Here is a 23,547-nt window from a genome sequence, read left to right on the forward strand (position 1 = left end):
GTCTCTGTTCAAGTGATGGATGACCCATGGGGTCAAGAGACATTGGGATCAGGCAAAACTGCAGTCAGGGACAGGGCAAGGTCAGGTCAAGCAGAGTTCATATGAGCCAAAGAACAGTCCATGGTTAGGGTAGGCAGTGCAGATTCAGTATGGAAATCATGCAAGGGTCAGGTCAAGCAGCAAAGGGTTAAATATAAATGTCAGGCATAAGTCTGTACATAGAACAGTTTTCCTTACAGGCCTCATGCACAGAACCATATTTTTCATTCATTTCAATGGGGCCATAAAAAATGGGGCACCGTGTGCTGTCCACATCCCCAGCTCTTCACACTTTAACACCTATACAGGGATCTATACTTCACTGCAGGGGAACAACCAGGCTGCTACCTCCTGGAATTGTCTCTGTTCAAGTGATGGATGACCCATGGGGTCAAGAGACATTGGGATCTGGCAAAACTGTAGTCAGGGACAGGGCAAGGTCAGGTCAAGCAGAGTTCGTAGGATCCAAAGAACAGTCCATGGTTAGGGTAGGCAGTGCACGTTTAGTATTGAAATCATGCAGGGGTCAGGTTAAACAGCAAAGGGTTAAATCCAAATGTCAGGCATAAGTCCGTACATGGAACAGTTTTCCTTACAGGCCTCATGCACAGAACCATATTTTTCATTCATTTCAATGGGGCCATAAAAAATGGGGCACCCTATGCTGTCCGCATCCCCAGCTCTTCACACTTTAACTCCTATACAGGGATCTGTACTTCACTGCAGGGGAACAACCAGGCTGCTACCTCCTGGAATTGTCTCTGTTCAAGTGATGGATGACCCATGGGGTCAAGAGACATTGGGATCAGGCAAAACTGTAGTCAGGGACAGGGCAAGGTCAGGTCAAGCAGAGTTCATAGGATCCAAAGAACAGTCCATGGTTAGGGTAGGCAGTGCACGTTTAGTATTGAAATCATGCAGGGGTCAGGTCAAACAGCAAAGGGTTAAATCCAAATGTCAGGCATAAGTCCGTACATGGAAAAGTTTTCCTTTCAGGCCTCACGCACACCACCATATTTTTCATTCATTTCAAGAGACAGTTTAGTAACGCCTGAGGCATGTCCTGCACACCAGGTGAGATTTATGATACTGAAAGAGAAATCGTCTTTGTTGCCCAGAGCAACCAATCACGGCAAAGCTTTCATTTCTCTCAGTGCTTTTGAAAAATGAAAGCTGCGCTGTGATTGGTTGCTCTGGGAAACAAGGACAAGCCAGTGTCTTAAACCAGATCCAGTGTTTGAAGAAATGTGTGGCCTGTTCTCTTTATTAGATCTGTCCATTTGCAACACTATAGCGAACAGTGCAAAATGGCCACCCGAGGCAGACAACCCCTTTAAGTGCTGTCTACAACCCCCTATTAAAAGGCTATTACTTGGAAACAACCTTCTAGACATATTAAGAACGTGTTACGGACGTGGTAACCGTCCATCTCCAGAGACATCTTGAATTCGTACACATAAAAACATGGATTCCAGAAAATGAAAGGGATGATGTTAGAACAGGAGGCGTTTGAGGGGTTATTTGGAGGGAATGTCCCTCGGGCGGTGAAGAAGCGGCTGACGTGATACACAACATCCAGTCTAATGATTGGACTCCATATTCCAGCAGTAATCCTTGTAGCTCTTTATAAGGAGCCGATATTCCTCTAATTTAATGTTACTTCAGTAAATTACAAAGCGTTGCTTAAACGGCTTCCCGATAATTATTGATCCGAGAAAAAAAAAGTATCTGGATTCATGGCTGGATTTTACGGGAGGGGTCAATGCCGCCGGCAGCTTCATAACCTCCAGATATATCACTAGGGAAAAACAGGTTTTAAAGAATCCAGCTCATTATCAATATTACGTGGGAGCCACAGGATATCCCTCATTTCCACTCATTTGCTATAAATTCAGCAATAAGAGGATACATTACAATTAGTCGACATTCACATATCCGTGTGTGTTTTGTGGATCCTCTGATCCACAAAACACGGACACCGGCAATGTGCATTCCACATTTTGCGGACCGCACATCGCCAGGCACTATAATAGAATATGCCTAATCTTGTCCGCAATTGCGGACAAGAATAGGACATGTTCTATTTTTTTCGGGAATCGAAATGCTGACCAGGAAGTGCGGGTCCACATTTCCGGATCTGGGCTGCAAAATGCGGAACAGAATTGCGGACGTGTGAATGGACACGTGGTTGTGTCATGAAGCATTCTAATATATAAAGCTGAATGTATGTATGTAATGTCCGCTAAAGGAATCCGCACAGTCGTATTTACAATAAAAAAAATTGGCACACAGGTACATCAGGTGTCCGGGAAGGTTTTAGACCTCAGGTCTCAGCTCTCTAGGACGTAACCATTCCTGAGATATTCCCAAAAAATGCATTAGCTTGCCTGGGCTCCTTCCTGCAAGAGTGACGCCCCTCTGGACACCTTACTGGCTCATTTGCATACCAAATAAACAGGATTTTCAGAAGGTAGAAAACATCTATTGCTGAAACAAAGGCACATCTAGAAATAAGGTACTAAGTGCTATTAGGCCACGGCTTTATTTTAATAGCGATTATCCTAGTGACCGATTTCCTTAAAATGGGCAGGGCGCTGTGGATGATACTGTTAAAGGAGCGGAGTGCTGTGGAGGTCACAGTTCAGGGGACAGGTAGAGTGGCCATTCAGGTCACCCTCAAAAGAAGGACTTAAAAACCCCTCCCCTAGGTCCTTCTAAGCCACGCCCCTGACCCGGTTAGGTCATGCCCCCTCCCACTCCACAGCTGACAGGGATTGAAGAAATGAAGGTAAAAATCATCTTCTGTCAGCTGCAGGGGTGGGAGGGACGGTGACTTTCTCCCTGCAGCTCATGCTCAGACAGCACAGTGCTGCTGTCTGAGAGTGAGCTGTTCAAAATGACATCCCTGTGTCCTTCCAGGCCCTGCACCGGACGGAGGACAGGGAGTCTGAAAGCAGGACTGAACGGCCTAAAACCTTACCTCTGGCCACCCTAGGGGCAGGCTGCTGTGGAGGTCACAATTAAGGGGACGGTCCACTATGGAGGTCAGTGTTAAGGGGCAGATTGCTGTAGAGACCTCTGTTAAGAGGGCGGGGTGTTGTGGAAATCACTGTTAAGGGGACGGGGTACTGTGGAGGTCACTGTTAAAGGGGCGGGTCGCTGTGGAGGTCTCTGTTAAGGGGGCAGGAAACGGTGGAGATCACAGTTAAGGGGACAGTCCGCTATAAAGGTCAGTGTTAAGGGGCGGGGTGCTGTAGAGGTCACTGTTAAGGGGGCGGGGTGTTGGGGCAGTCACATTTTAAGGGAACAGAGCTCTGTGGAGGTCACTGTTAAAGAGGAGGGCGCTATGGATGTTACAGTTAAGGGGGCAGGACGCTGTGGAGGTCAATGTTAAAGGGGCAGGCACTATGGAGGTCACCGTTAAGAGAGGAGGGAACTGTGGAGGCCACTATTAAAGGGGCAGCGGGGTACTGTAAAGTCAATGTTAAGGCAGCGGGGTACTGTGAGGTCACTGTTAAGGGAGCGGGGTAATGTGGCAGTCACTGTTAAAGGGGCAGTCGCTGTGGAGGTCTTTGTTAAGGGGACTGAAACCTATGGTCAGTGTTAAGTGGCGGGTGCTGTAGAGGTCACTGTTAAGGGGGCGGGCCCCTGTGGAGGTCACTGTCAAGGGAGTGGGTGCTGTGGAACTCACTTTTAAAGGGGCAGGCTGCTGTGAAGGTCAAAGTTAAGGGGGTGGGCTGCTGTGGAGGTCCCATTTTAAGGAGACGCGGCGCGGTGGGGAGTTCAGTGTTAAGGGGTGGGGGGTTGTGGATGTCACTGTTAAGGGGGCAGGATACTGTAGATGTTACTGTTATAGTGGATAGTGTCGATATCGTTTAACGACACACACAAACATTAAATTAAATAGATGAAATATACCCGAGCGAAGCCAGGTCCTTCAGCTAGTAGAAATATATATTTCAAACCAGCATCTGGATTTGAATACTTTTGTAATTGCATGTAATCAAAAATGTAGTACAGCCAGTGAGTTATTTAATAAAATGTATCTGTATAGCGCTATCTGTTTCTTCTTTTCCTTATTTTTTGTCCATCTCACTGAGTTGGTCGCACGCGCTCAGTTTAACTGTCACCAGCCATACGTTCTGTTCGAAGCTTTGGCAGTTACAAGGAGAGAGCTGTAGCTGAAAGGACACACCCCCTGAGCTGCAGCTGAAAGGACACACCCCCTGAGCTGCCAGGCTGAAGATAATCTAGCAGAGCCGCTGGAGCAGTGAATGGGGAGATCTCTGGATCCATGTGAGGTACAGGGCTGGTTCTAGATTTGTTAAAAAGAGATTGTCATGTACTATATGATGTCTGATTTGAATTTTTTTACATCAATCATAGCAAAATCGGGATGATCTGCAATCAAACTAAGGCCACTTTCACATCTGCGGCATGGATTTCAGCAGAGAACAGCCCTTTGGAATTCCCCGGATCAGGTGCTGCCGGATGCAACTGTAAAGCCCGCCGGCCCCATCATGTAAATTAGGGTCTGGAACTGATCCAGTCACATTCCGGTTTGGCTGCCGGATCTTCATATTGCAGATGTGAAAGTAGCCTAAGTTCCAATACCCATACGTGCTCTGAAGGGGTGTGACGCATAATGAAAAATGGTGCCATGTGTGACTTAAAGGGGTATTCCAAACTCTGGTATTGATGGCATATTGCAGGGATGGCCAACCTGCGGCTCTCCAGCATGCCCAGACAGTCTACAACTATCAACTATCAGCCTACAGCCAGGCATGGTGGGAATTGTAGTTTTACAACAGCTGGAGAGCCGCAGGTTGGCCAGCCCTGGCACATTGCTAAGGTATGCCATCAATGTCCCACTGGCTCAGCTATTTCCGGTGGTCCAATAACGGTGAATGGAGAAATGGCCGCCCTTGTGCAGTGTGCTATTCTTCACTTTGGGGGGTGGGGGGCCTTCTGGAGATAGGTTCAGATCCCATCTTTGGGACCCATTCTTATCTGACATTGATGGCACATCCTAGCAATATGGCATCAATGCCTGAGATGGGAATAACCCTTTAAGTGACACATCACACCATTTTGAGCTAATGTGCGCTCTTGCACGGCTATTTTCTAAATGTCCTGCGCATGCGCTCATTTCACATCACTTTATTTCTTATAGATATGCCATCTATGTCCCAGATGGGCCAGACTCTTTAAGAGGCCAGGCCTACAAGGGAAAGGGAAAGGGAAAATCTTTAAAAGTCCCTCTCCCTCCCCTCAAATCTACCATGTGCCATTTATCATACTGGTGTCTTTAAAGGGTTTTTCCACCATAACAATGTATCACCAATCCACAAGATAGGCGATAAGTATTTGATTAGTCTAATAAAGGGGGATATTTCCAGGTTCCGCTCTGAACCCAGACAACCCCTTTAACTTTCTCTATATGATAAATGCCATTTGCTAAAGTAAAACAACCCCTTTAGGTCCTTTACATCCACTTTCAGAGAGATGAGGTGGCCACATCTAGGTGGACTGAATGGACAGTTGGTTGCACACAGCCTTCTAAATTCAAATCTATGGAAGTCACAAAAATAGCAAAGCAAACCAGCATTATATACAGACGTGGACAAAATTGTTGGTACCCTTTGGTCAATGAAAGAAAAAGTCACAATGGTCACAGAAATAACTTTAATCTGACAAAAGTAATAATAAATTAAAATTCTATAAATGTTAACCAATGAAAGTCAGACATTGTTTTTCAACCATGCTTCAACAGAATTATGTAAAAAAATAAACTCATGAAACAGGCATGGACAAAAATGATGGTACCCCTAACTTAATATTTTGTTGCGCAACCTTTTGAGGCAATCACTGCAATCAAACGCTTCCTGTAACTGTCAATGAGACATCTGCACCTCTCAGCAGGTATTTTGGCCCACTCCTCATGAGCAAACTGCTCCAGTTGTGTCCGGTTTGAAGGGTGCCTTTTCCAGACTGCATGTTTCAGCTCCTTCCAAAGATGCTCAATAGGATTGAGGTCAGGGCTCATAGAAGGCCACTTTAGAATAGTCCAATTTTTTCCTCTTAGCCATTCTTGGGTGTTTTTAGCGGTGTGTTTTGGGTCATTGTCCTGTTGCAAGACCCATGACCTGCGACTGAGACCAAGCTTTCTGACACTGGCTAGTACATTTCTCTCTAGAATTCCTTGATAGTCTTGAGATTTCATTGTACCCTGCACAGATTCAAGACACCCTGTGCCAGACGCAGCAAAGCAGCCCCAGAACATAACAGAGCCTCCTCCATGTTTCACAGTAGGGACAGTGTTCTTTTCTTGATATGCTTCATTTTTTCGTCTGTGAACATACAGCTGATGTGCCTTGGCAAAAACTTCGATTTTTGTCTCATCTGTCCACAGGACATTCTCCCAGAAGCTTTGTGGCTTGTCAACATGTAGTTTGGCATATTCCAGTCTTGCTTTTTTATGATTCGTTTTCAACAATGGTGTCCTCCTTGGTCGTCTCCCATGTAGTCCACTTTGGCTCAAACAACGACGGATGGTGCGATCTGACACTGATGTTCCTTGAGCATGAAGTTCACCTTGAATCTCTTTAGAAGTCTTTCTAGGCTCTTTTGTTACCATTCGGATTATCCGTCTCTTAGATTTGTCATCAATTTTCCTCCTGCGGCCACGTCCAGGGAGGTTGGCTACAGTCCCATGGATCTTAAACTTATGAATAATATGTGCAACTGTACTCACAGGAACATCTAGTTGCTTGGAGATGGTCTTATAGCCTTTACCTTTAACATGCTTGTCTATAATTTTCTTTCTGATCTCTTGAGACAGCTCTTTCCTTTGCTTCCTCTGGTCCATGTCGAGTGTGGTACACACCATATCACCAAACAACACAGTGATTACCTGGAGCCATATATATAGGCCCAATGGCTGATTACAAGGTTGTAGACACCTGTGATGCTAATTAGTGGACACACCTTGAATTAACATGTCCCTTTGGTCACATTATGTTCTGTGTTTTCTAGGGGTACCATCATTTTTGTCCATGCCTGTTTCATGAGTTTATTTTTTTACATAATTCTGTTGAAGCATGGTTGAAAAACAATGTCTGACTTTCATTGGTTAACATTTATAGAATTTTAATTTATTATTACTTTTGTCAGATTAAAGTTATTTCTGTGACCATTGTGACTTTTTCTTTCATTGACCAAAGGGTACCAACAATTTTGTCCACGTCTGTATGTCTATTCAGTCTTCACTTGGATTTGGCCATTGGTAGCTGCATCTTCTAGCGGGCAGGAGTCAGGGGACCTCTGTAGGGTGAGGGTGCCAGAGTTGGAACCACCACCAATTGGACATATATGAGATATCTGTGGATATGTCTACAATTTCTAAGCTAAGAAAGCTCCAATAATATAATATAAAGAAATACGCTACTTACCCCGGTCCGTGTCATAAAGAAATACGTAGTGATTCCAACCATAATGATCCAGCAAACTTAACAGAGCTCCTCGTAACGATGGTCTCAGTTGGAGGACAAACTGGCTTTCTCCCTCGGTTGGGAAGCTGGGTGTGATGAGGGAGATGTGCAGTGCACTGCAGAATGAGGTCAGGGTGTGTACTGATCTCTTGTCGTACAGTCCAAAGATGGCAAACACTCCTCTGGAATACTGGGAGCAAACTGGAAGGAAGAAGACAAGGAAAGCTCTATGAGACCTTGGAAATCTTATGGAACACAGTGGAGGGATTTATCAAAACCGGTGCAAGAGAAAAGTGGAGGAGTTGTCTATACCATCAGGGTCCAGGTCTAATTTTTCACATGGCCTTTTAAAAATAAACTAGCAATCTTATTGGTTGGCTTGTGTTACTTATACAATCAGTCCCAATGCTGGGGAACATGAGTCATAAAGCTCTGTTCACACTGGCTCGTGTCTTTTTTTTTTTACAGGATGAGATATGTTCCACTATTCAGTAAACTTTAGCTCACACCAAAAACACATTTTATAAAGCTGGATAAATATCCCAATATAAAAAGTGGGCAATAAATGTGGCATTGCCACTGGCCCCATCTCGCTTCCCACCCTTGCCACACCTCCTTTTCTGGAAATTGGAGAGGCCAGCGGAGAAACGCCACTTGCATAAAAAAATTTGTGCCAGTGTCGTTGAAAAGTCACAGACATGCAGTTTGTAACTTTTTCATGCCAGTTTTCTCGGGTAACTTAATGATAAATCTGCCCATAGTTTCCTTCCCCCAACCAGTTGCTGTGTTTAGGAAAAAAAGAGTGTTTTTAGAAATATGCAAATTAGGGCTTAAGTGAGTGCACTTAATGTTGCTTAGCTATTCTTTTGTGCTTCCCTGGACACTCCCCCTTCACTTTTGAGTGACAGGTCTGGGCTGCCAGCTGCAGAGGGGAGTGCCCAGAGAAGCTAAGGTGCACTGACTGTCTAGGCCCGGCACTTAAGCCTCAATAAGCATATTTTTAAAAGCACTTATTTCTTCTAAATTCAGCAATGGATCAGGTGAAAAAAGATATGGTTTTAGTCAGCAGAGTCAGCCCTACCAGGGTTGATCCTGCCGACCGGTGCCCATTCATTTTTTATTTTTTTTATTTGATACTATATTATATATGGTTTTTATTTTATATTTTATTTTGATTCTATTATTAAAAAACACACAAATATTTTTTCTGTATTACAGCTATTATGACTCACTGCATCACAGACTATTCTTTACTGCAGAAATATTGTATATGATGCATCCCTCTGATGCACGAGACAACATGAAGTTTTAGGACGCACATGTAATATCACACAGCAGTATGGCAGCAGTACGGTGCAGGTGCGCGTGCGGCTTATATCATACATTCAAGTCATAAAAGATTGAAGAACTGAATACCCACCAGCTGAGATATAAATACCGATGTCTATCTTATTTTAATTAGGCTGGAATACATTTGTGTAAAATATTCCAATTAGAAAGAGACTCCATAAATTATTGCCATTTAATGAATAAAATATCTGCACACAGTTTCTGACTTAAAATCCCATATCAAAACACCTGTGAAAAATAAAAAGGTTTAAATATGTTTCTACAGCTGCCTTAGATACACTTCCTTTAGTTATGCTCTTCTATTAAAGGAGTTGTCTTACCTTGACAAACCCAACTTTAAATGAGGACTTGTGCATTGACCCAGTGGTTCAATGCTAAAATGGTTCTCCCCTGGAAAAGGGTTAACATATTTTTGGTTATGTTTATGTACTTTCACTGCAGAAAGGGTTAAAGGGAACCTGTCACCTCCAAAACACATTTTAAACCGACATCATTACCTTACAGTGTGTTCCTAACCATGTTTTTCATTCCTCCACTGGTTGTTGTATAATTTATAAAAACGCTGTTTAAAGCTGTGTTTTCGCTATCCTCACAGTCAGCTTGAAGTCAAGGGGGCAGCGGCCTCCTTGCTTCAAGTCAAGCTAAGCCTGCCCCTTACCCGTCCTCCCTTTACTGTGATTGACATCCTGCTGTGAGGCTGGGATCGTGCAAGTCTCGTGCATGCGCGGTGCGCTCTTGTCACTGCGTGATCCTGGAGACACTAACCCTGTAAGATAAAAAGCTGCCAGAGAAGCAACTGTGCTAACAGCCAGCCACTGAGGGATGGAAGCACAGAACCTTTACAGAAGGTAGAGAGCCATTAAAAGGGACAATGTGTGGACAAAAAGCCAGTGAAGGTAATGCAGGTGTTAGGCTTTGGACTTCACTGCACTTGGATTGGTTCATTTGCCTCAGCGCCCTTCCATATTATAGAGACCGACTGGTCATCTGGTAAAGGACTGCACCCAGCAGTTGGGCACTGCAGAGATACAGTACAGACCAAAAGTTTGGACACACCTTCTTATTCAAAGAGTTTTCTTTATTTTCATGACTATGAAAATTGTAGATTCACAATGAAGGCATCAAAACTATGAATTAACACATGTGGAATTATATACATAACAAAAAAGTGTGAAACAACTGAAAATATGTCATATTCTAGGTTCTTCAAAGTAGCCACCTTTTGCTTTGATTACTGCTTTGCACACTCTTGGCATTCTCTTGATGAGCTTCAAGAGGTAGTCACCTGAAATGGTTTTCACTTCACAGGTGTGCCCTGTCAGGTTTAATAAGTGGGATTTCTTGCCTTATAAATGGGGTTGGGACCATCAGTTGTGTTGAGGAGAAGTCAGGTGGATACACAGCTGATAGTCCTACTGAATAGACTGTTAGAATTTGTATTATGGCAAGAAAAAAGCAGCTAAGTAAAGAAAAACGAGTGGCCATCAATTACTTTAAGAAATGAAGATTAGTCAGTCTGAAAAATTGGGAAAACTTTAAAAGTAAGGGCTATTTGACCATAAAGGAGAGTGATGGGGTGCTGCGCCAAATGACCTGGCCTCCACAGTCACTGGACCTGAACCCAATCAAGATGGTTTGGGGTGAGCTGGACCGCAGAGTGAAGGCAAAAGGGCCAACAAGTGCTAAGCATCTCTGGGAACTCCTTCAAGACTGTTGGAAGACCATTTCAGGTGACTACCTCTTGAAGCTCATCAAGAGAATGCCAAGAGTGTGCAAAGCAGTAATCAAAGCAAAAGGTGGCTACTTTGAAGAACCTAGAATATGACATATTTTCAGTTGTTTCACACTTTTTTGTTATGTATATAATTCCACATGTGTTAATTCATAGTTTTGATGCCTTCATAGTCATGAAAATAAAGAAAACTCTTTGAATGAGAAGGTGTGTCCAAACTTTTGGTCTGTACTGTATATATATAGAGAAATTGCACTTCTTTGGCCACTTGCAGATTGCTAGCCAGCAGGGGGAGGGTTTGCGGAGCTGAAGAGGATGAGATTGGTGAAAGTGGCAATGAGGGGGTCCCTTGGTGTTAGATGAGCAGCAGGGTACATGGCAAGAGAACAGATGTTGATGCAAGCCATCTTTCCAAATGACCAAATGCATACAGTTTCTCCTAATATATCTCTGCAATGCCCAACTGCGGGGTGGAGTCTTAGAATGAATGGCCGGTCCTTCCCAGTAGAGTGGTAGGCGATATAACCCTGCCAATATAACCCAAAACACATGAAGTGAAGTCTACTGTCATAAACGTGTTTTACATAAAAAATTTTTGCTTGTCCAAGCACTGTCCAATGGTCCTCAACACTCTGTAAAAAGTCAGTTCTTTTCTCCCTCAGAGGTTGGTCCTTAGCACAGTTGCTTTTTTGCCAGCTTTTCACCCACAAGGATGGTATCTCCCTGGAGAATTATTTTCTCCAGCTTTAGCTTGTCTGGCTTACACAACAGCGCATGCATATACGTCCTCTCTCTTGGCGTGCTTACCAGGTACTCCTAACCAGGGGAAATTAGAACAGCCCACTACCCTGCAAGGCTGCCAGTTAACTGATTCCTACCCATATCTAGCCTTTTGGAATACAGACTGCTTAGCAAAGTCACACTAGATATGGTTGTTAATTGGTAGTGCATATACATTTACCTTTCAGCAATGAACCATACTAGGGAATTAGAATATTAACTCTTAGCAGTGAACCATATCACAGTATGGCATTAACCCATACAGTCATCATCAAGTGGAGAAAATATGGCGCAACAGTGACATTACCAAGAACTGGACGTCCCTCCAAAATTGATAAAAAGACGAGAACGAAACTGGTATGGGAGACTACCAAGAAGAGGCCAACAGCAACATTAGAGAGGCTGCAGGAATATCTGGCAAGTACTGGCTGTGTGGTACATGTGACAACAATCTCCCGTATTCTTCATATGTCTGGGCTATGGGGTAGAGTGGCAAGACGAAAGCCTTTTCTTACGAAGAAAAACATCCAAGCCAGGCTACATTTTGCAAAAACACATCTGAAGTCTCCCAAAAGCAGGAAAAGTTGTTATGGTCTGATGAAACCAAGGTTGTACTTTTTGCCCATAATTCCAAAAGATATGGTTGACGCAAAAACAACACTGCACATCAGCAGAAGAACACCATACCCACAGTGAAGCATGGTGGTGGCATCATCTCATCATGCTTTGGGGCTGTTTTTCTTCAGCTGGAACTGGGGCCTTAGTTAAGCTAGAGGGAATTATGAACCGTTCCATATACCAGTCAATATTGGCACAAAACCTTCAGGTTTCTGCTAGAAAGCTGAACATAAAGAAGAACTTCATCTTTCAGCATGACAACGACCCAAAGCATACATCCAAGTCAACAAAGGGAATGGCTTCACAAAAAGAAGATTAAAGTTTTGGAATGGCCCAGCCAGAGCCCAGACCTGAATTAGATTGAAAATCTGTGGGGTGATCTGAAGAGGGCTGTGCCCAGGAGATGCCCTCGCAATCTGACAGATTTGGAGTGTTTTTGCAAAGAAGAGTGGGCAAATCTTGCCAAGTCAAAATGTGCCATGCTGATACACTCATACCCAAAAAGACTGAGTGCTGTAATAAAATCAAAAGGTGCTTCAACAAAGTATTAGTTTAAGGGTGTGCACACTTATGCAACCATATTATTTTATTTTTATATTTTTTCTTCCCTCTACCTCAAAGATTTCAGTTTGTTTTTCAATTGAGATGTACAGTTTATAGGTCACATTAAAGGTGAAAAAAAGTTCTGAAATTATTTTTTTTACATCACAGAAACCTGACATTTTAACAGGGGTGTGTAGACTTTTTATATCCACCGTGTGTATATATATATATATATATATATATATATATATCTGTCATATCTATTCATCTATCTATCTGTCTGTCTAGCAATCTATCTATCTTTCTCATATCTATTATATAATGTGACACAGTGAGGGGTTGTGTCTGGCAAGGCAGGTATTTTCCTCCCAGCATGTGCGGCTGGGCTGGTTTCCAGCCAGGTGAGGTCAAATACCGGAGTTTAAGTGCCGCTCTGGGTTTTGGCAGCACCTGGCTGTCCTTAAATAGGCAGCTGGGCTCGGCAGAGATGTCTCTGTTTTTGGGATCTGCTTAACCTATCTACCAGAGCGAAACCCCACAATTGGTGGAGGATGTGGGCAAGAGCATTGAGGTTGGCGTGAACGCCGATATTTTTGGTTTCTATATTGTTAAGGCATGTTGTATGTCGTACATTAAACCAGCTGTATTACAACCAGTGCCACACGACAAAATAGAGGCTGTTGTGAAGGCCCTCATGGAGGCTAATCTGCAGCAGCAAGAGACAAACCTGCGGCAACGCGAGACTAATAAGCAGCAGCAGGAGACTAACCAGTTGCTGATACAACATGTGACAGCAGTAGCAACCCCGAGCGTCCACGATTCCCGGAAAGCAGTCTGTGCTGCGATTCCTAAGATGACCCCCGCAGACAACATCGAAACCTACATGGCGATGTACGAGAAAGTGGCCATCAGGGAAAAGCTACCCCGTAACCAGTGGGCTGAGGTCGTCGCTCCATTCCTGGCATGCGATTCCCAGCGGTTTTATTTCGACTTGCCAGATGATCAAGCGACTACCAAAAAGTAAAGGATTACATTTTGGCAAGTCTGGGGGTGAATGTGTTGGTCCGGGCCCAGCGGGTACATCAGTGAGGGATTAAGCTGGCTGAGCCTGCAAGGACCAAGTATTATGACTTACTCCACCTCTTGCAAAAGTGGCTACAGCCTGATGTGCTGAGTCCCACGGCTATGCTGGATAGACAATTGGATGATATGTTCTGCAGGGCTCTGCCACCCCCTCTCCAGCACTGGATCGGCCATGTGTCTACTGGCAACGCCCTAGAAATGGTGGACCTGGTGCAGCGCTACGAGGCTTTTAAGACTGTTACAGGGGGTTATTTTCGGGAGGGGGCAGTCAAACACCGTAAATCTCCATCCCAGACCCGGCGACTTGTACCAACCAAACCAACCCGGGGTGTACCCTCTACGGACCTGGCTCCGATAGTCTGCTGGTGGTGTCAGGAGCCGGGCCATGTAAGAGCTGACTGTCCCCATCAGGTGGAACCCATGGATACTAACTATGGCTACCATCAATCGCTATATGTCAGGAAGCTGTGTGCAGCAGGTACCTCAAAAACTCTAAACCACCCGTGCCAGGTGGACTCTGCTGGACTCAGGGAGTCTAGTGTCCCTAGTAGGGGCTCCCCTGGTACAGTCAGCGCAGTATACTGGCCAAAAATCGGGGTCATGTGCATCCATGGAGACCACCGCCCTTGTATCTCTAACCACAGGGGCTGGCAGATGGACTCGCAAAGTGGCAGTTTTCCCAAATTTACACTATGAACTTATAATAGGGAGAGACTTCCCAAGCTTCCCAGCACTGTGGCCTGCTATGAGAGTGACTAATACCCATGAAACAGGAGTAACCCTAGCAGAGTGGCCTGGCTCAGGGGGGAGACCAGAACCATGGGAACCTGAGACCGAAGGGCCAGCAGTAGGGGTGACCACCACTTCGGTGGAAGAGGGGAAGACAACCCTGCTAAGTGTGATGGTGGGAGATGTGGAGGACTTGCCGCCAGGTCCTAAATTTGGCAGACCTCAATGTCTCTTTGGGGATAATTTTGGTATCGCCCAACGTCGGGGTCCAACCCTAAATGTGTTAATAGTAGATGGTGAACCATAACAACCAGGGGCAGAGTCAGTGTTTCCCCGTTTTGTGTTTTTTAAGGATATGTTGTATCGGGTAAACCAACTACGGGGTGAGCCTATTGAACAGTTAGTGGTCCCCAAGGCTGATCGCAAGCTTGTGTTAGATCTAGCCCACCAACATGTTCTCGTGGGTCACCTGGGCCTGCAGAAAACTCAGGTTTGCATTCTACAGCGGTTTACTGGCTCAGCATATTCAAAGAAGTGGAAGAGTTTTGTAAGTCTTGCCTGATCTGCCAGATAACTAGCCCCCAACCACATTTCCGTAGTCCCCTAGTACCTCTACCGATTATTGAAGTACCGTTTGACCGAATAGCTATGGACCTCGTAGGCCCAGTACCAAAGTCCGCCAGAGGGCATCAACACATCTTAGTCATTCTAGACTACGCCACTCGGTACCCAGAGGTGGTGCCACTGCGACATACCTCGGCCAAACTCATAGCTAAGGAGTTAATGGAGATGTTTTCCTGAGTGGGACTACCTAAAGAGATTCTGACCGACCAAGGAACCCCTTTTATGTCTAAGGTGATGAGGGAACTCTGTAAGTTGCTGCATATAAAACAACTATGGACGTCCGTTTACCATCCGCAAATGGACGGTGTGGTAAAACGGTTTAACCAAACACTAAAAAATATGTTGAAAAAGGTAGTGTCTAAGGATGGGAAGGACTGGGGCCTCCTTCTGCCCTATCTCATGTTCGCAGTGCGGGGGGTACCCCAGGCCTCTACTGGGCTCTCACCCTTCGAACTGCTATAATGCAGACACCCTAGCGGTCTTTTGGACGTTGCCGAACAGGCGTGGGAACAACAACCCACTCCACATAAAAGTGTAATTGAGTACGTTACCCAGATGCAAGATCGGATAGAGACAGTGTTGCCTCTTGTTAGGGAGCATATGGAGTCGGTCTATAATCAGCAGGCTCGGGTTCGGATCTTTAACCCAGGTGATCGAGTTTTGGTTCTGGTGCCGACCGTGGACAGTAAGTTCCTGGCTAGGTGGCAGGGGCTCTAAGAGGTACTCGAGAAAATTGGAAATGTAAACTACAAGGTACACCAGCCTGGGCGGCGAAAGCCGGATTAGGTTTACCATGTGAATTTACTCAAACCGTGGAAAGATAGGGAAACCTGTACAGAAGACAGCCCGCAGCCGGGTTTTCTAGGAGAAGAGGTACCGGCCTCTCTGTCTGATGCAAGAGAGGTGGCTGCCACAGTAAAAATTGCTGACAGCCTCTCCTCTAAACAGACTCAGGAGGCCAGGGAGTTCATTAGTCAGAACATGTATTCTCGGACCTCCCTGGATGCACTTCCATAATCCAGCATGACATTGTCACTAAGCCTCAGGCAAAAGTCTGATTAAAACCATACCGGGTACCCAAGGCTCGGCGACAAGCCATATCGGAGGAGGTGCAGCTAATTTTGCAGTTAGACATCATTGAGGATTCAAGTTAGTGGGCCAGTCCCTTAGTATTGATACCCAAGCCGGATGGGACGTTATGGTTTTGTAACGACTTTCGAAAACTTAACGAAGTTTCCAAATTCGATGCGTATCCCATGTCCCGGGTGAATGAGCTCATCGAGAGGTTAGGACAAGTACGGTATTTTTCTGTTTTGGGCCTCACGAAAGGGTACTGGCAGGTGCCCTTAATGGAAGCTGCCAAAGAGAAAACTGCCTTTATCATGCCTGAGGGGCTGTATTAATATAAGGTCTTACCCTTTGGTCTGCATGGCGCCTCCGCCACTTTTCAGCGATCGATGAACATTGTGCTTCGTCCACATCGTTGGTACGCTTCGGCTTACCTGGACGATATTGTCATCCACAGTACCGACTGGGAAAGTCACCTACCCAAAGTGCAGGCTGTAGTGGACTCCCTTCAGAAAGCCGGCCTAACCGCTAACCCCAAAAAATGTGCAATAGGGTTACAAGAGACTAAGTAATTGGGGTATATCATTGGGCACGGAGTCATCAAACCCCAAGTGAACAAAATAGAGGCGAAACGGAATTGGCCCCGACCTGTCACCACTAGGCAAATCAAGTAATTCCTGGGAATGGTGGGCTATTACATGTGGTTTGTTCCCCACTTTGCTACTCTAGCCGCTCCCTTGACATGGATCTTGAAGGGAAGAAAATCAGTGATGGTTCGCTGGGATGATCTGGTGGAAGAGGCTTTTGCTGCTTTGAAGTCGCCCCTGTGTGGGTCACCGGTTTTGGTGACGCCCGACTTCAAGAGGGAGTTCGTGGTACAAACGAATGCCTTCGAAGTAGGCCTCGGTGCTGCACTGTCTCAGGAAGTCAACGGGGAGGAGCATCCCATTGTCTTCCTAAGCCGCAAGCTCACCTCAGCCGAAACCAGGTACAGTATAATGGAGAGAGAGTGCCTGTCTATCAAGTGGGCACTCGAGTCTCTCCGCTACTATTTGGTGACTGACCACTCCCTTCTCAAGTGGATGAGCCAGACCAAAGACAGGAATCTGGGTCATCAGATGTTTTTTGTCTCTGCAGAACTTTAAGTTCTTGGTAGAACACAGGGCAGGCCGGTTCCAGGGAAACGCAGATGCCCTCTCCCGGGTGCATTGTCTGGTGTGTGTCCACTCCCTCAGGGTTGAACAAAGGGGGGGAATATGTGACACAGTGAGGGGTTGTGTCTGGAAAGTCAGATATTTTCCTCCCAGCATGTGTGGCTGGGCTGGTTTTCAGCCAGGTGAAGTCAAATACCGGACCAGAGTTTAAGTGTCGGTCCGGGTTTTGGCAGCACCTGGCTGTCCTTAAATAGGCAGCTGGGCTCAGCAGAGATGTCTCTGTTTTTTGGATCTGGGGCTTTGTGCCGTGCTGGAGGGCTGAGAGCCGCATGCTGGGGAAACAGGCCCCCTAAAGCCTGCTGTGGACTTCTGGAGGTAGAACTGCCAGCAAGGTGACTTGAGTTATATGAACTTTCCATTGTGTGTGAATTAACACCAAGACTGCAAAGTTACGTTCTGTTTTGTGCAATTGCGTGAATAAACACTGAGGTTTTGCGTTAAGAACTTGTATTTTGCCTCTGTACTGCGCCCGCTTACCCTATCTACCAGAGCGAAACCCCCCCCCCCCCAAAAAAAAAAAATATATATATACAGACGTGGACAAAATTGTTGGTACCCTTTGGTCAATGAAAGAAAAAGTCACAATGGTCACAGAAATAACTTTAATCTGACAAAAGTAATAATAAATTAAAATTCTATAAATGTTAACCAATGAAAGTCAGACATTGTTTTTCAACCATGCTTCAACAGAATTATGTAAAAAAATAAACTCATGAAACAGGCATGGACAAAAATGATGGTACCCCTAACTTAATATTTTGTTGCGCAACCTTTTGAGGCAATCACTGCAATCAAACGCTTCCTGTAACTGTCAATGAGACATCTGCACCTCTCAGCAGGTATTTTGGCCCACTCCTCATGAGCAAACTGCTCCAGTTGTGTCCGGTTTGAAGGGTGCCTTTTCCAGACTGCATGTTTCAGCTCCTTCCAAAGATGCTCAATAGGATTGAGGTCAGGGCTCATAGAAGGCCACTTTAGAATAGTCCAATTTTTTCCTCTTAGCCATTCTTGGGTGTTTTTAGCGGTGTGTTTTGGGTCATTGTCCTGTTGCAAGACCCATGACCTGCGACTGAGACCAAGCTTTCTGACACTGGCTAGTACATTTCTCTCTAGAATTCCTTGATAGTCTTGAGATTTCATTGTACCCTGCACAGATTCAAGACACCCTGTGCCAGACGCAGCAAAGCAGCCCCAGAACATAACAGAGCCTCCTCCATGTTTCACAGTAGGGACAGTGTTCTTTTCTTGATATGCTTCATTTTTTCGTCTGTGAACATACAGCTGATGTGCCTTGGCAAAAACTTCGATTTTTGTCTCATCTGTCCACAGGACATTCTCCCAGAAGCTTTGTGGCTTGTCAACATGTAGTTTGGCATATTCCAGTCTTGCTTTTTTATGATTCGTTTTCAACAATGGTGTCCTCCTTGGTCGTCTCCCATGTAGTCCACTTTGGCTCAAACAACGACGGATGGTGCGATCTGACACTGATGTTCCTTGAGCATGAAGTTCACCTTGAATCTCTTTAGAAGTCTTTCTAGGCTCTTTTGTTACCATTCGGATTATCCGTCTCTTAGATTTGTCATCAATTTTCCTCCTGCGGCCACGTCCAGGGAGGTTGGCTACAGTCCCATGGATCTTAAACTTATGAATAATATGTGCAACTGTACTCACAGGAACATCTAGTTGCTTGGAGATGGTCTTATAGCCTTTACCTTTAACATGCTTGTCTATAATTTTCTTTCTGATCTCTTGAGACAGCTCTTTCCTTTGCTTCCTCTGGTCCATGTCGAGTGTGGTACACACCATATCACCAAACAACACAGTGATTACCTGGAGCCATATATATAGGCCCAATGGCTGATTACAAGGTTGTAGACACCTGTGATGCTAATTAGTGGACACACCTTGAATTAACATGTCCCTTTGGTCACATTATGTTCTGTGTTTTCTAGGGGTACCATCATTTTTGTCCATGCCTGTTTCATGAGTTTATTTTTTTACATAATTCTGTTGAAGCATGGTTGAAAAACAATGTCTGACTTTCATTGGTTAACATTTATAGAATTTTAATTTATTATTACTTTTGTCAGATTAAAGTTATTTCTGTGACCATTGTGACTTTTTCTTTCATTGACCAAAGGGTACCAACAATTTTGTCCACGTCTGTATATCTGTCATATATAGTTGCAAGAAAAAGTATGTGAACTCTTTGGAATGATATGGATTTCTGCACAAATTGGTCATAAAATGTGATCTGATCGTCATCTAAGTCACAACAATAGACAATCACAGTCTGCTTAAACTAATAACACACAAAGAATTAAATGTTACCATGTTTTTATTGAACACACCATGTAAACATTTACAGTGCAGGTGGAAAAAGTATGTGAACCCCTAGACTAATGACATCTCCAAGAGCTAATTTGAGTGAGGTGTCAGCCAACTGGAGTCTAATCAATGAGATGAGATTTGAGGTGTTGGTTACAGCTGTCCTGCCCTATAAAAAACACACACCAGTTCTGGGTTTGCTTTTCACAAGAAGGGACGAAAATCAGTGATGGTTCGCTGGGATGATCTGGCGGAAGAGGCTTTTGCTGCTTTGAAGTCGCCCCTGTGTGGGTCACCGGTTTTGGTGACGCCCGACTTCAAGAGGGAGTTCGTGGTACAAACGGATGCCTTTGAAGTAGGCCTCGGTGCTGCACTGTCTCAGGAAGTCAACGGGGAGGAGCATCCCATTGTCTTCCTAAGCCGCAAGCTCACCCCAGATGTGTGACACTGATGTGAATGATGCCTCGCACAAAAGAGCTCTCAGAAGACCTACGATTAAGAATTGTTGACTTGCATAAAGCTGGAAAGGGTTATAAAGGTATCTACAAAAGCCTTGCTGTTCATCAGTCCACGGTAAGACAAATTGTCTATAAATGCAGAAAGTTCAGCACTGCTGCTACTCTCCCTAGGAGTGGCCGTCCTGTAAAGATGACTGCAAGAGCACAGCACAGACTGCTCAATGAGGTGAAGAAGAATCCTAGAGTGTCAGCTAAAGACTTACAAAAGTCTCTGGCATATGCTAACATTCCTGTTAGTGAATCTACGATACGTAAAACACTAAACAAGAATGGATTTCATGGGAGGATACCACAGAGGAAGCCACTGCTGTCCAAAAAAAACATTGCTGCACGTTTACAGTTTGCACAAGAGCACCTGGATGTTCCACAGCAGTACTGGCAAAATATTCTGTGGACAGATGAAACCAAAGTTGAGTTGTTTGGAAGAAACACAGAACACTATGTGTGGAGAAAAAGAGGCACAGCACACCAACATCAAAACCTCATCCCAACTGTGAAGTATGGTGGTGGGGGCATCATGGTTTGGGGCTGCTTTGCTGCGTCAGGGACTGGATGGATTGCTATCATCGACGAAGGAAAAAAGGAATTCCCAAGTTTATCAAGACATTTTGCAGGAGAACTTAAGGCCATCTGTCCACCAGCTGAAGCTCAACAGAAGATGGGTGTTGCAACAGGACAACGACCCAAAGCATAGAAGTAAATCAACAACAGAATGGCTTAAACAGAAGAAAATACGCCTTCTGGAGTGGCCCAGTCAGAGTCCTGACCTCAACCCAATTGAGATGCTGTGGAATGACCTCAAGAAAGCGATTCACACCAGACATCCCAAGAATATTGCTGAACTGAAACAGTTCTGTAAAGAGGAATGGTCAAGAATTACTCCTGACCGTTGTGCACATCTGATATACAATATATGATAGATAGTATTTGATAAATACATAGATAGACAGATAGATATTAGATAGATAGATAAAAAGATAATACAGTTGCAAGAAAAAGTATGTGAACCCTTTGGAATGATATGGATTTCTGCACAAATTGGTCATAAAATTTGATCTGATCTTCATCTAAGTCACAACAATAGACAATCACAGTCTGCTTAAACTAATTACACACAAAGAATTAAATGTTACCATGTTTTTATTGAACACACCATGTAAACATTCACAGTGTAGGTGGAAAAAGTATGTGAACCCTTGGATTTAATAACTGGTTGAACCTCCTTTGGCAGCAATAACTTCAACCAAATGTTTCCTGCAGCTATCTATCATCTATCTATCTATCTATCTATCTATCTATCTATCTATGTCTATCTATCTGTCATGCATTATGTATGTATCTATCTATCTATCTATCTATCTATCTATCTATCTATGTCATATATTATCTATCTCATATCTATCTATCAATCTAATATCTGTCTATCTATGTAGCTATCAAATACTATCTATCTGTAAAATATTATCTATCTATCTATCTATCCATTTGTCTGTCTATTTCTCCTAGAACAGGGATGCTTAACCTGCAGCCCTCCAGCTGTTGCAAAACTACAACTCCCCGCATGCTCGGAATGCCTACAGCTATCAGCCTACAGCTGAACATGATGGGAGTTGTAGCTTTACAACAGCTGGAGGGCCGCAGGTTGAGCATCCCTGTCCTAGAATATAGTGAACACATTGCAATGTGCCAGTAGCTTTAGGTTAAACAAGGGGGGCTGAGGAAATATTGGCCGTCTTCTGCCTTTTTAGTCATGTCTGTTTTGATAAATAGTTCCTTATAAGATCCATCTAAAAATATTGAAGACTTTCAAGGAATCTTGCCGTTACTTTATCTTCCTGCTGTCTAAAAATATCCTGACATCCGCTAGCTACCACCACGTTACTGAATGGTGCTTATCTATCAAGGGTCCCCTTTGACAGTGAATTGGAATCACTAAAAATGTAATGGCTGTCGCTTTCTTCTCTGGAGGAACAGAGCAAACAGCAGGTGTGCCGTCTACTGGATGCTGGGAATTATGTCGATTTATGGTTGTCATTTATTTATGCCATGTATATCCTGCAGGGCAACCGTTTAGGGTGTCAGATTGTCTCTGAATAAAAATCTCCTCTCTATTCGGAAAGAAATGATAATATTCTAGTGTTTAGGCATTTTATAGTATTGGTATAGCATTGTGCCCCAGTCTTCTCATGTCAGATGAACCTTTCAGGAACCCCCAGGCTGCAGGGCTTGGGTGGGAGCACATCTAAAGTCCCTGATTGTTGCTGTTCTGTATCAGACTGAGGTCCCTTGGGTCCACCATTAATTTATACAGAAAATGGTAATTCCTGTCCAAGCTACATCCATTTAATACATTCAAAGAAATTATTTGTCAATCAGCTCCATAAGAACTGTCCTCAGCAGCAACGATTGGCCTCGGATGGGGTTGTCTTCTGCAGGACCTTTGGTGTCCATTACAGTATTAGAACCTGGGCAAAACAGAACATCATCCGATGCACTGGTGGGGGTTCTGGTCAACAAAAAATCTCAGTATCCAAGTACAGTGCACTTTGGCTTGTTTTTTTTCATAATTTGGAAAATCCAACACAGTGTCTGGTATGGTTGTGTTCACCCTTGGTTAAGGGTTTTTTCTAGGTTCCTGATGATATTCTATCCTCAGGATAGGTCATCACTATCACATCGGTGGGGGGGGGGGGGTGGATTGGGACGAGTCCCAGCACCTCCTCCAAATCATCTGTTTCAGGGAGCTTCCACGCTCACTGGAGCTCTGGTAAGTGCAGCCGTCTCCTGGCAGCTTTCCAAACACAGCCCCATGCATAGTGTAGCAGCTGTGCTTGGTTTTGCATCTTCGCCCATTCACTTCATATAGTTGCAATGTAACTGGTGTACAGTGACATCACATCGCCTAGGAATAAGCTGCAGCGCCAGCCTTTTCTAACAGCTGATCGGCGGGGGTCCCAGGTGTCAGACCCCTACTGATCTGATTTTGATTACCTATCCAGAGGATAGGTGATTGATGTAAATTACCGCATAACTTCTTTAATATGGGATCAGCGATGGTCAGACCTCCCACACCCGCACCGATCAGCTCTTCCCTGCAGCCTCTGGAGCTGGAACTAACACTTTGAATGGAACAAGAAGCACAGCTCCATGTAAGATGTAGTTGGTGTGCTGGGTTACATTCACTTGAATAGGAGCTGAGTTGCAGTAACCAGACACGGCCACTACACTTTAAACCGAGCTGTTCTTCCTGTTCCATTCAAAGTGCTAGTTCCAGCTCCAGAGGCTGCAGGGAACATCAATGGTAGGTCATCAATGTTAGGAGCCTGAAAAACACCTTTAAGTACTTAAATTTCTTATTAATTCAATTCAAAACAATACTGCAACATGCAAGAAAAAACGCTTGATAGACTGCAATTCACATCACAACCACT

General features: G+C 44.5%; 1 protein-coding gene across 1 annotated transcript in view; it reads right to left on the minus strand.

The window, feature by feature from the left end:
• Nucleotides 1-5,246: 5,246 nt before the first annotated feature.
• GRIA4 (glutamate ionotropic receptor AMPA type subunit 4) overlaps nucleotides 5,247-23,547 on the minus strand; it is a 121,013-nt gene continuing 102,712 nt past the window's right edge. Inside the window, exons 3-4 of the mRNA XM_044285421.1 lie at nucleotides 7,491-7,730; nucleotides 5,247-5,260 (exon numbers count right to left, since the gene is read on the minus strand). Coding sequence (XP_044141356.1) covers nucleotides 5,247-5,260; nucleotides 7,491-7,730 — 254 coding nt within the window. The remainder of the gene's footprint in view (nucleotides 5,261-7,490; nucleotides 7,731-23,547) is intronic.

This window comes from Bufo gargarizans, chromosome 3, assembly GCF_014858855.1.
Source record: "Bufo gargarizans isolate SCDJY-AF-19 chromosome 3, ASM1485885v1, whole genome shotgun sequence".
NCBI classification, from domain to species: domain Eukaryota; kingdom Metazoa; phylum Chordata; class Amphibia; order Anura; family Bufonidae; genus Bufo; species Bufo gargarizans.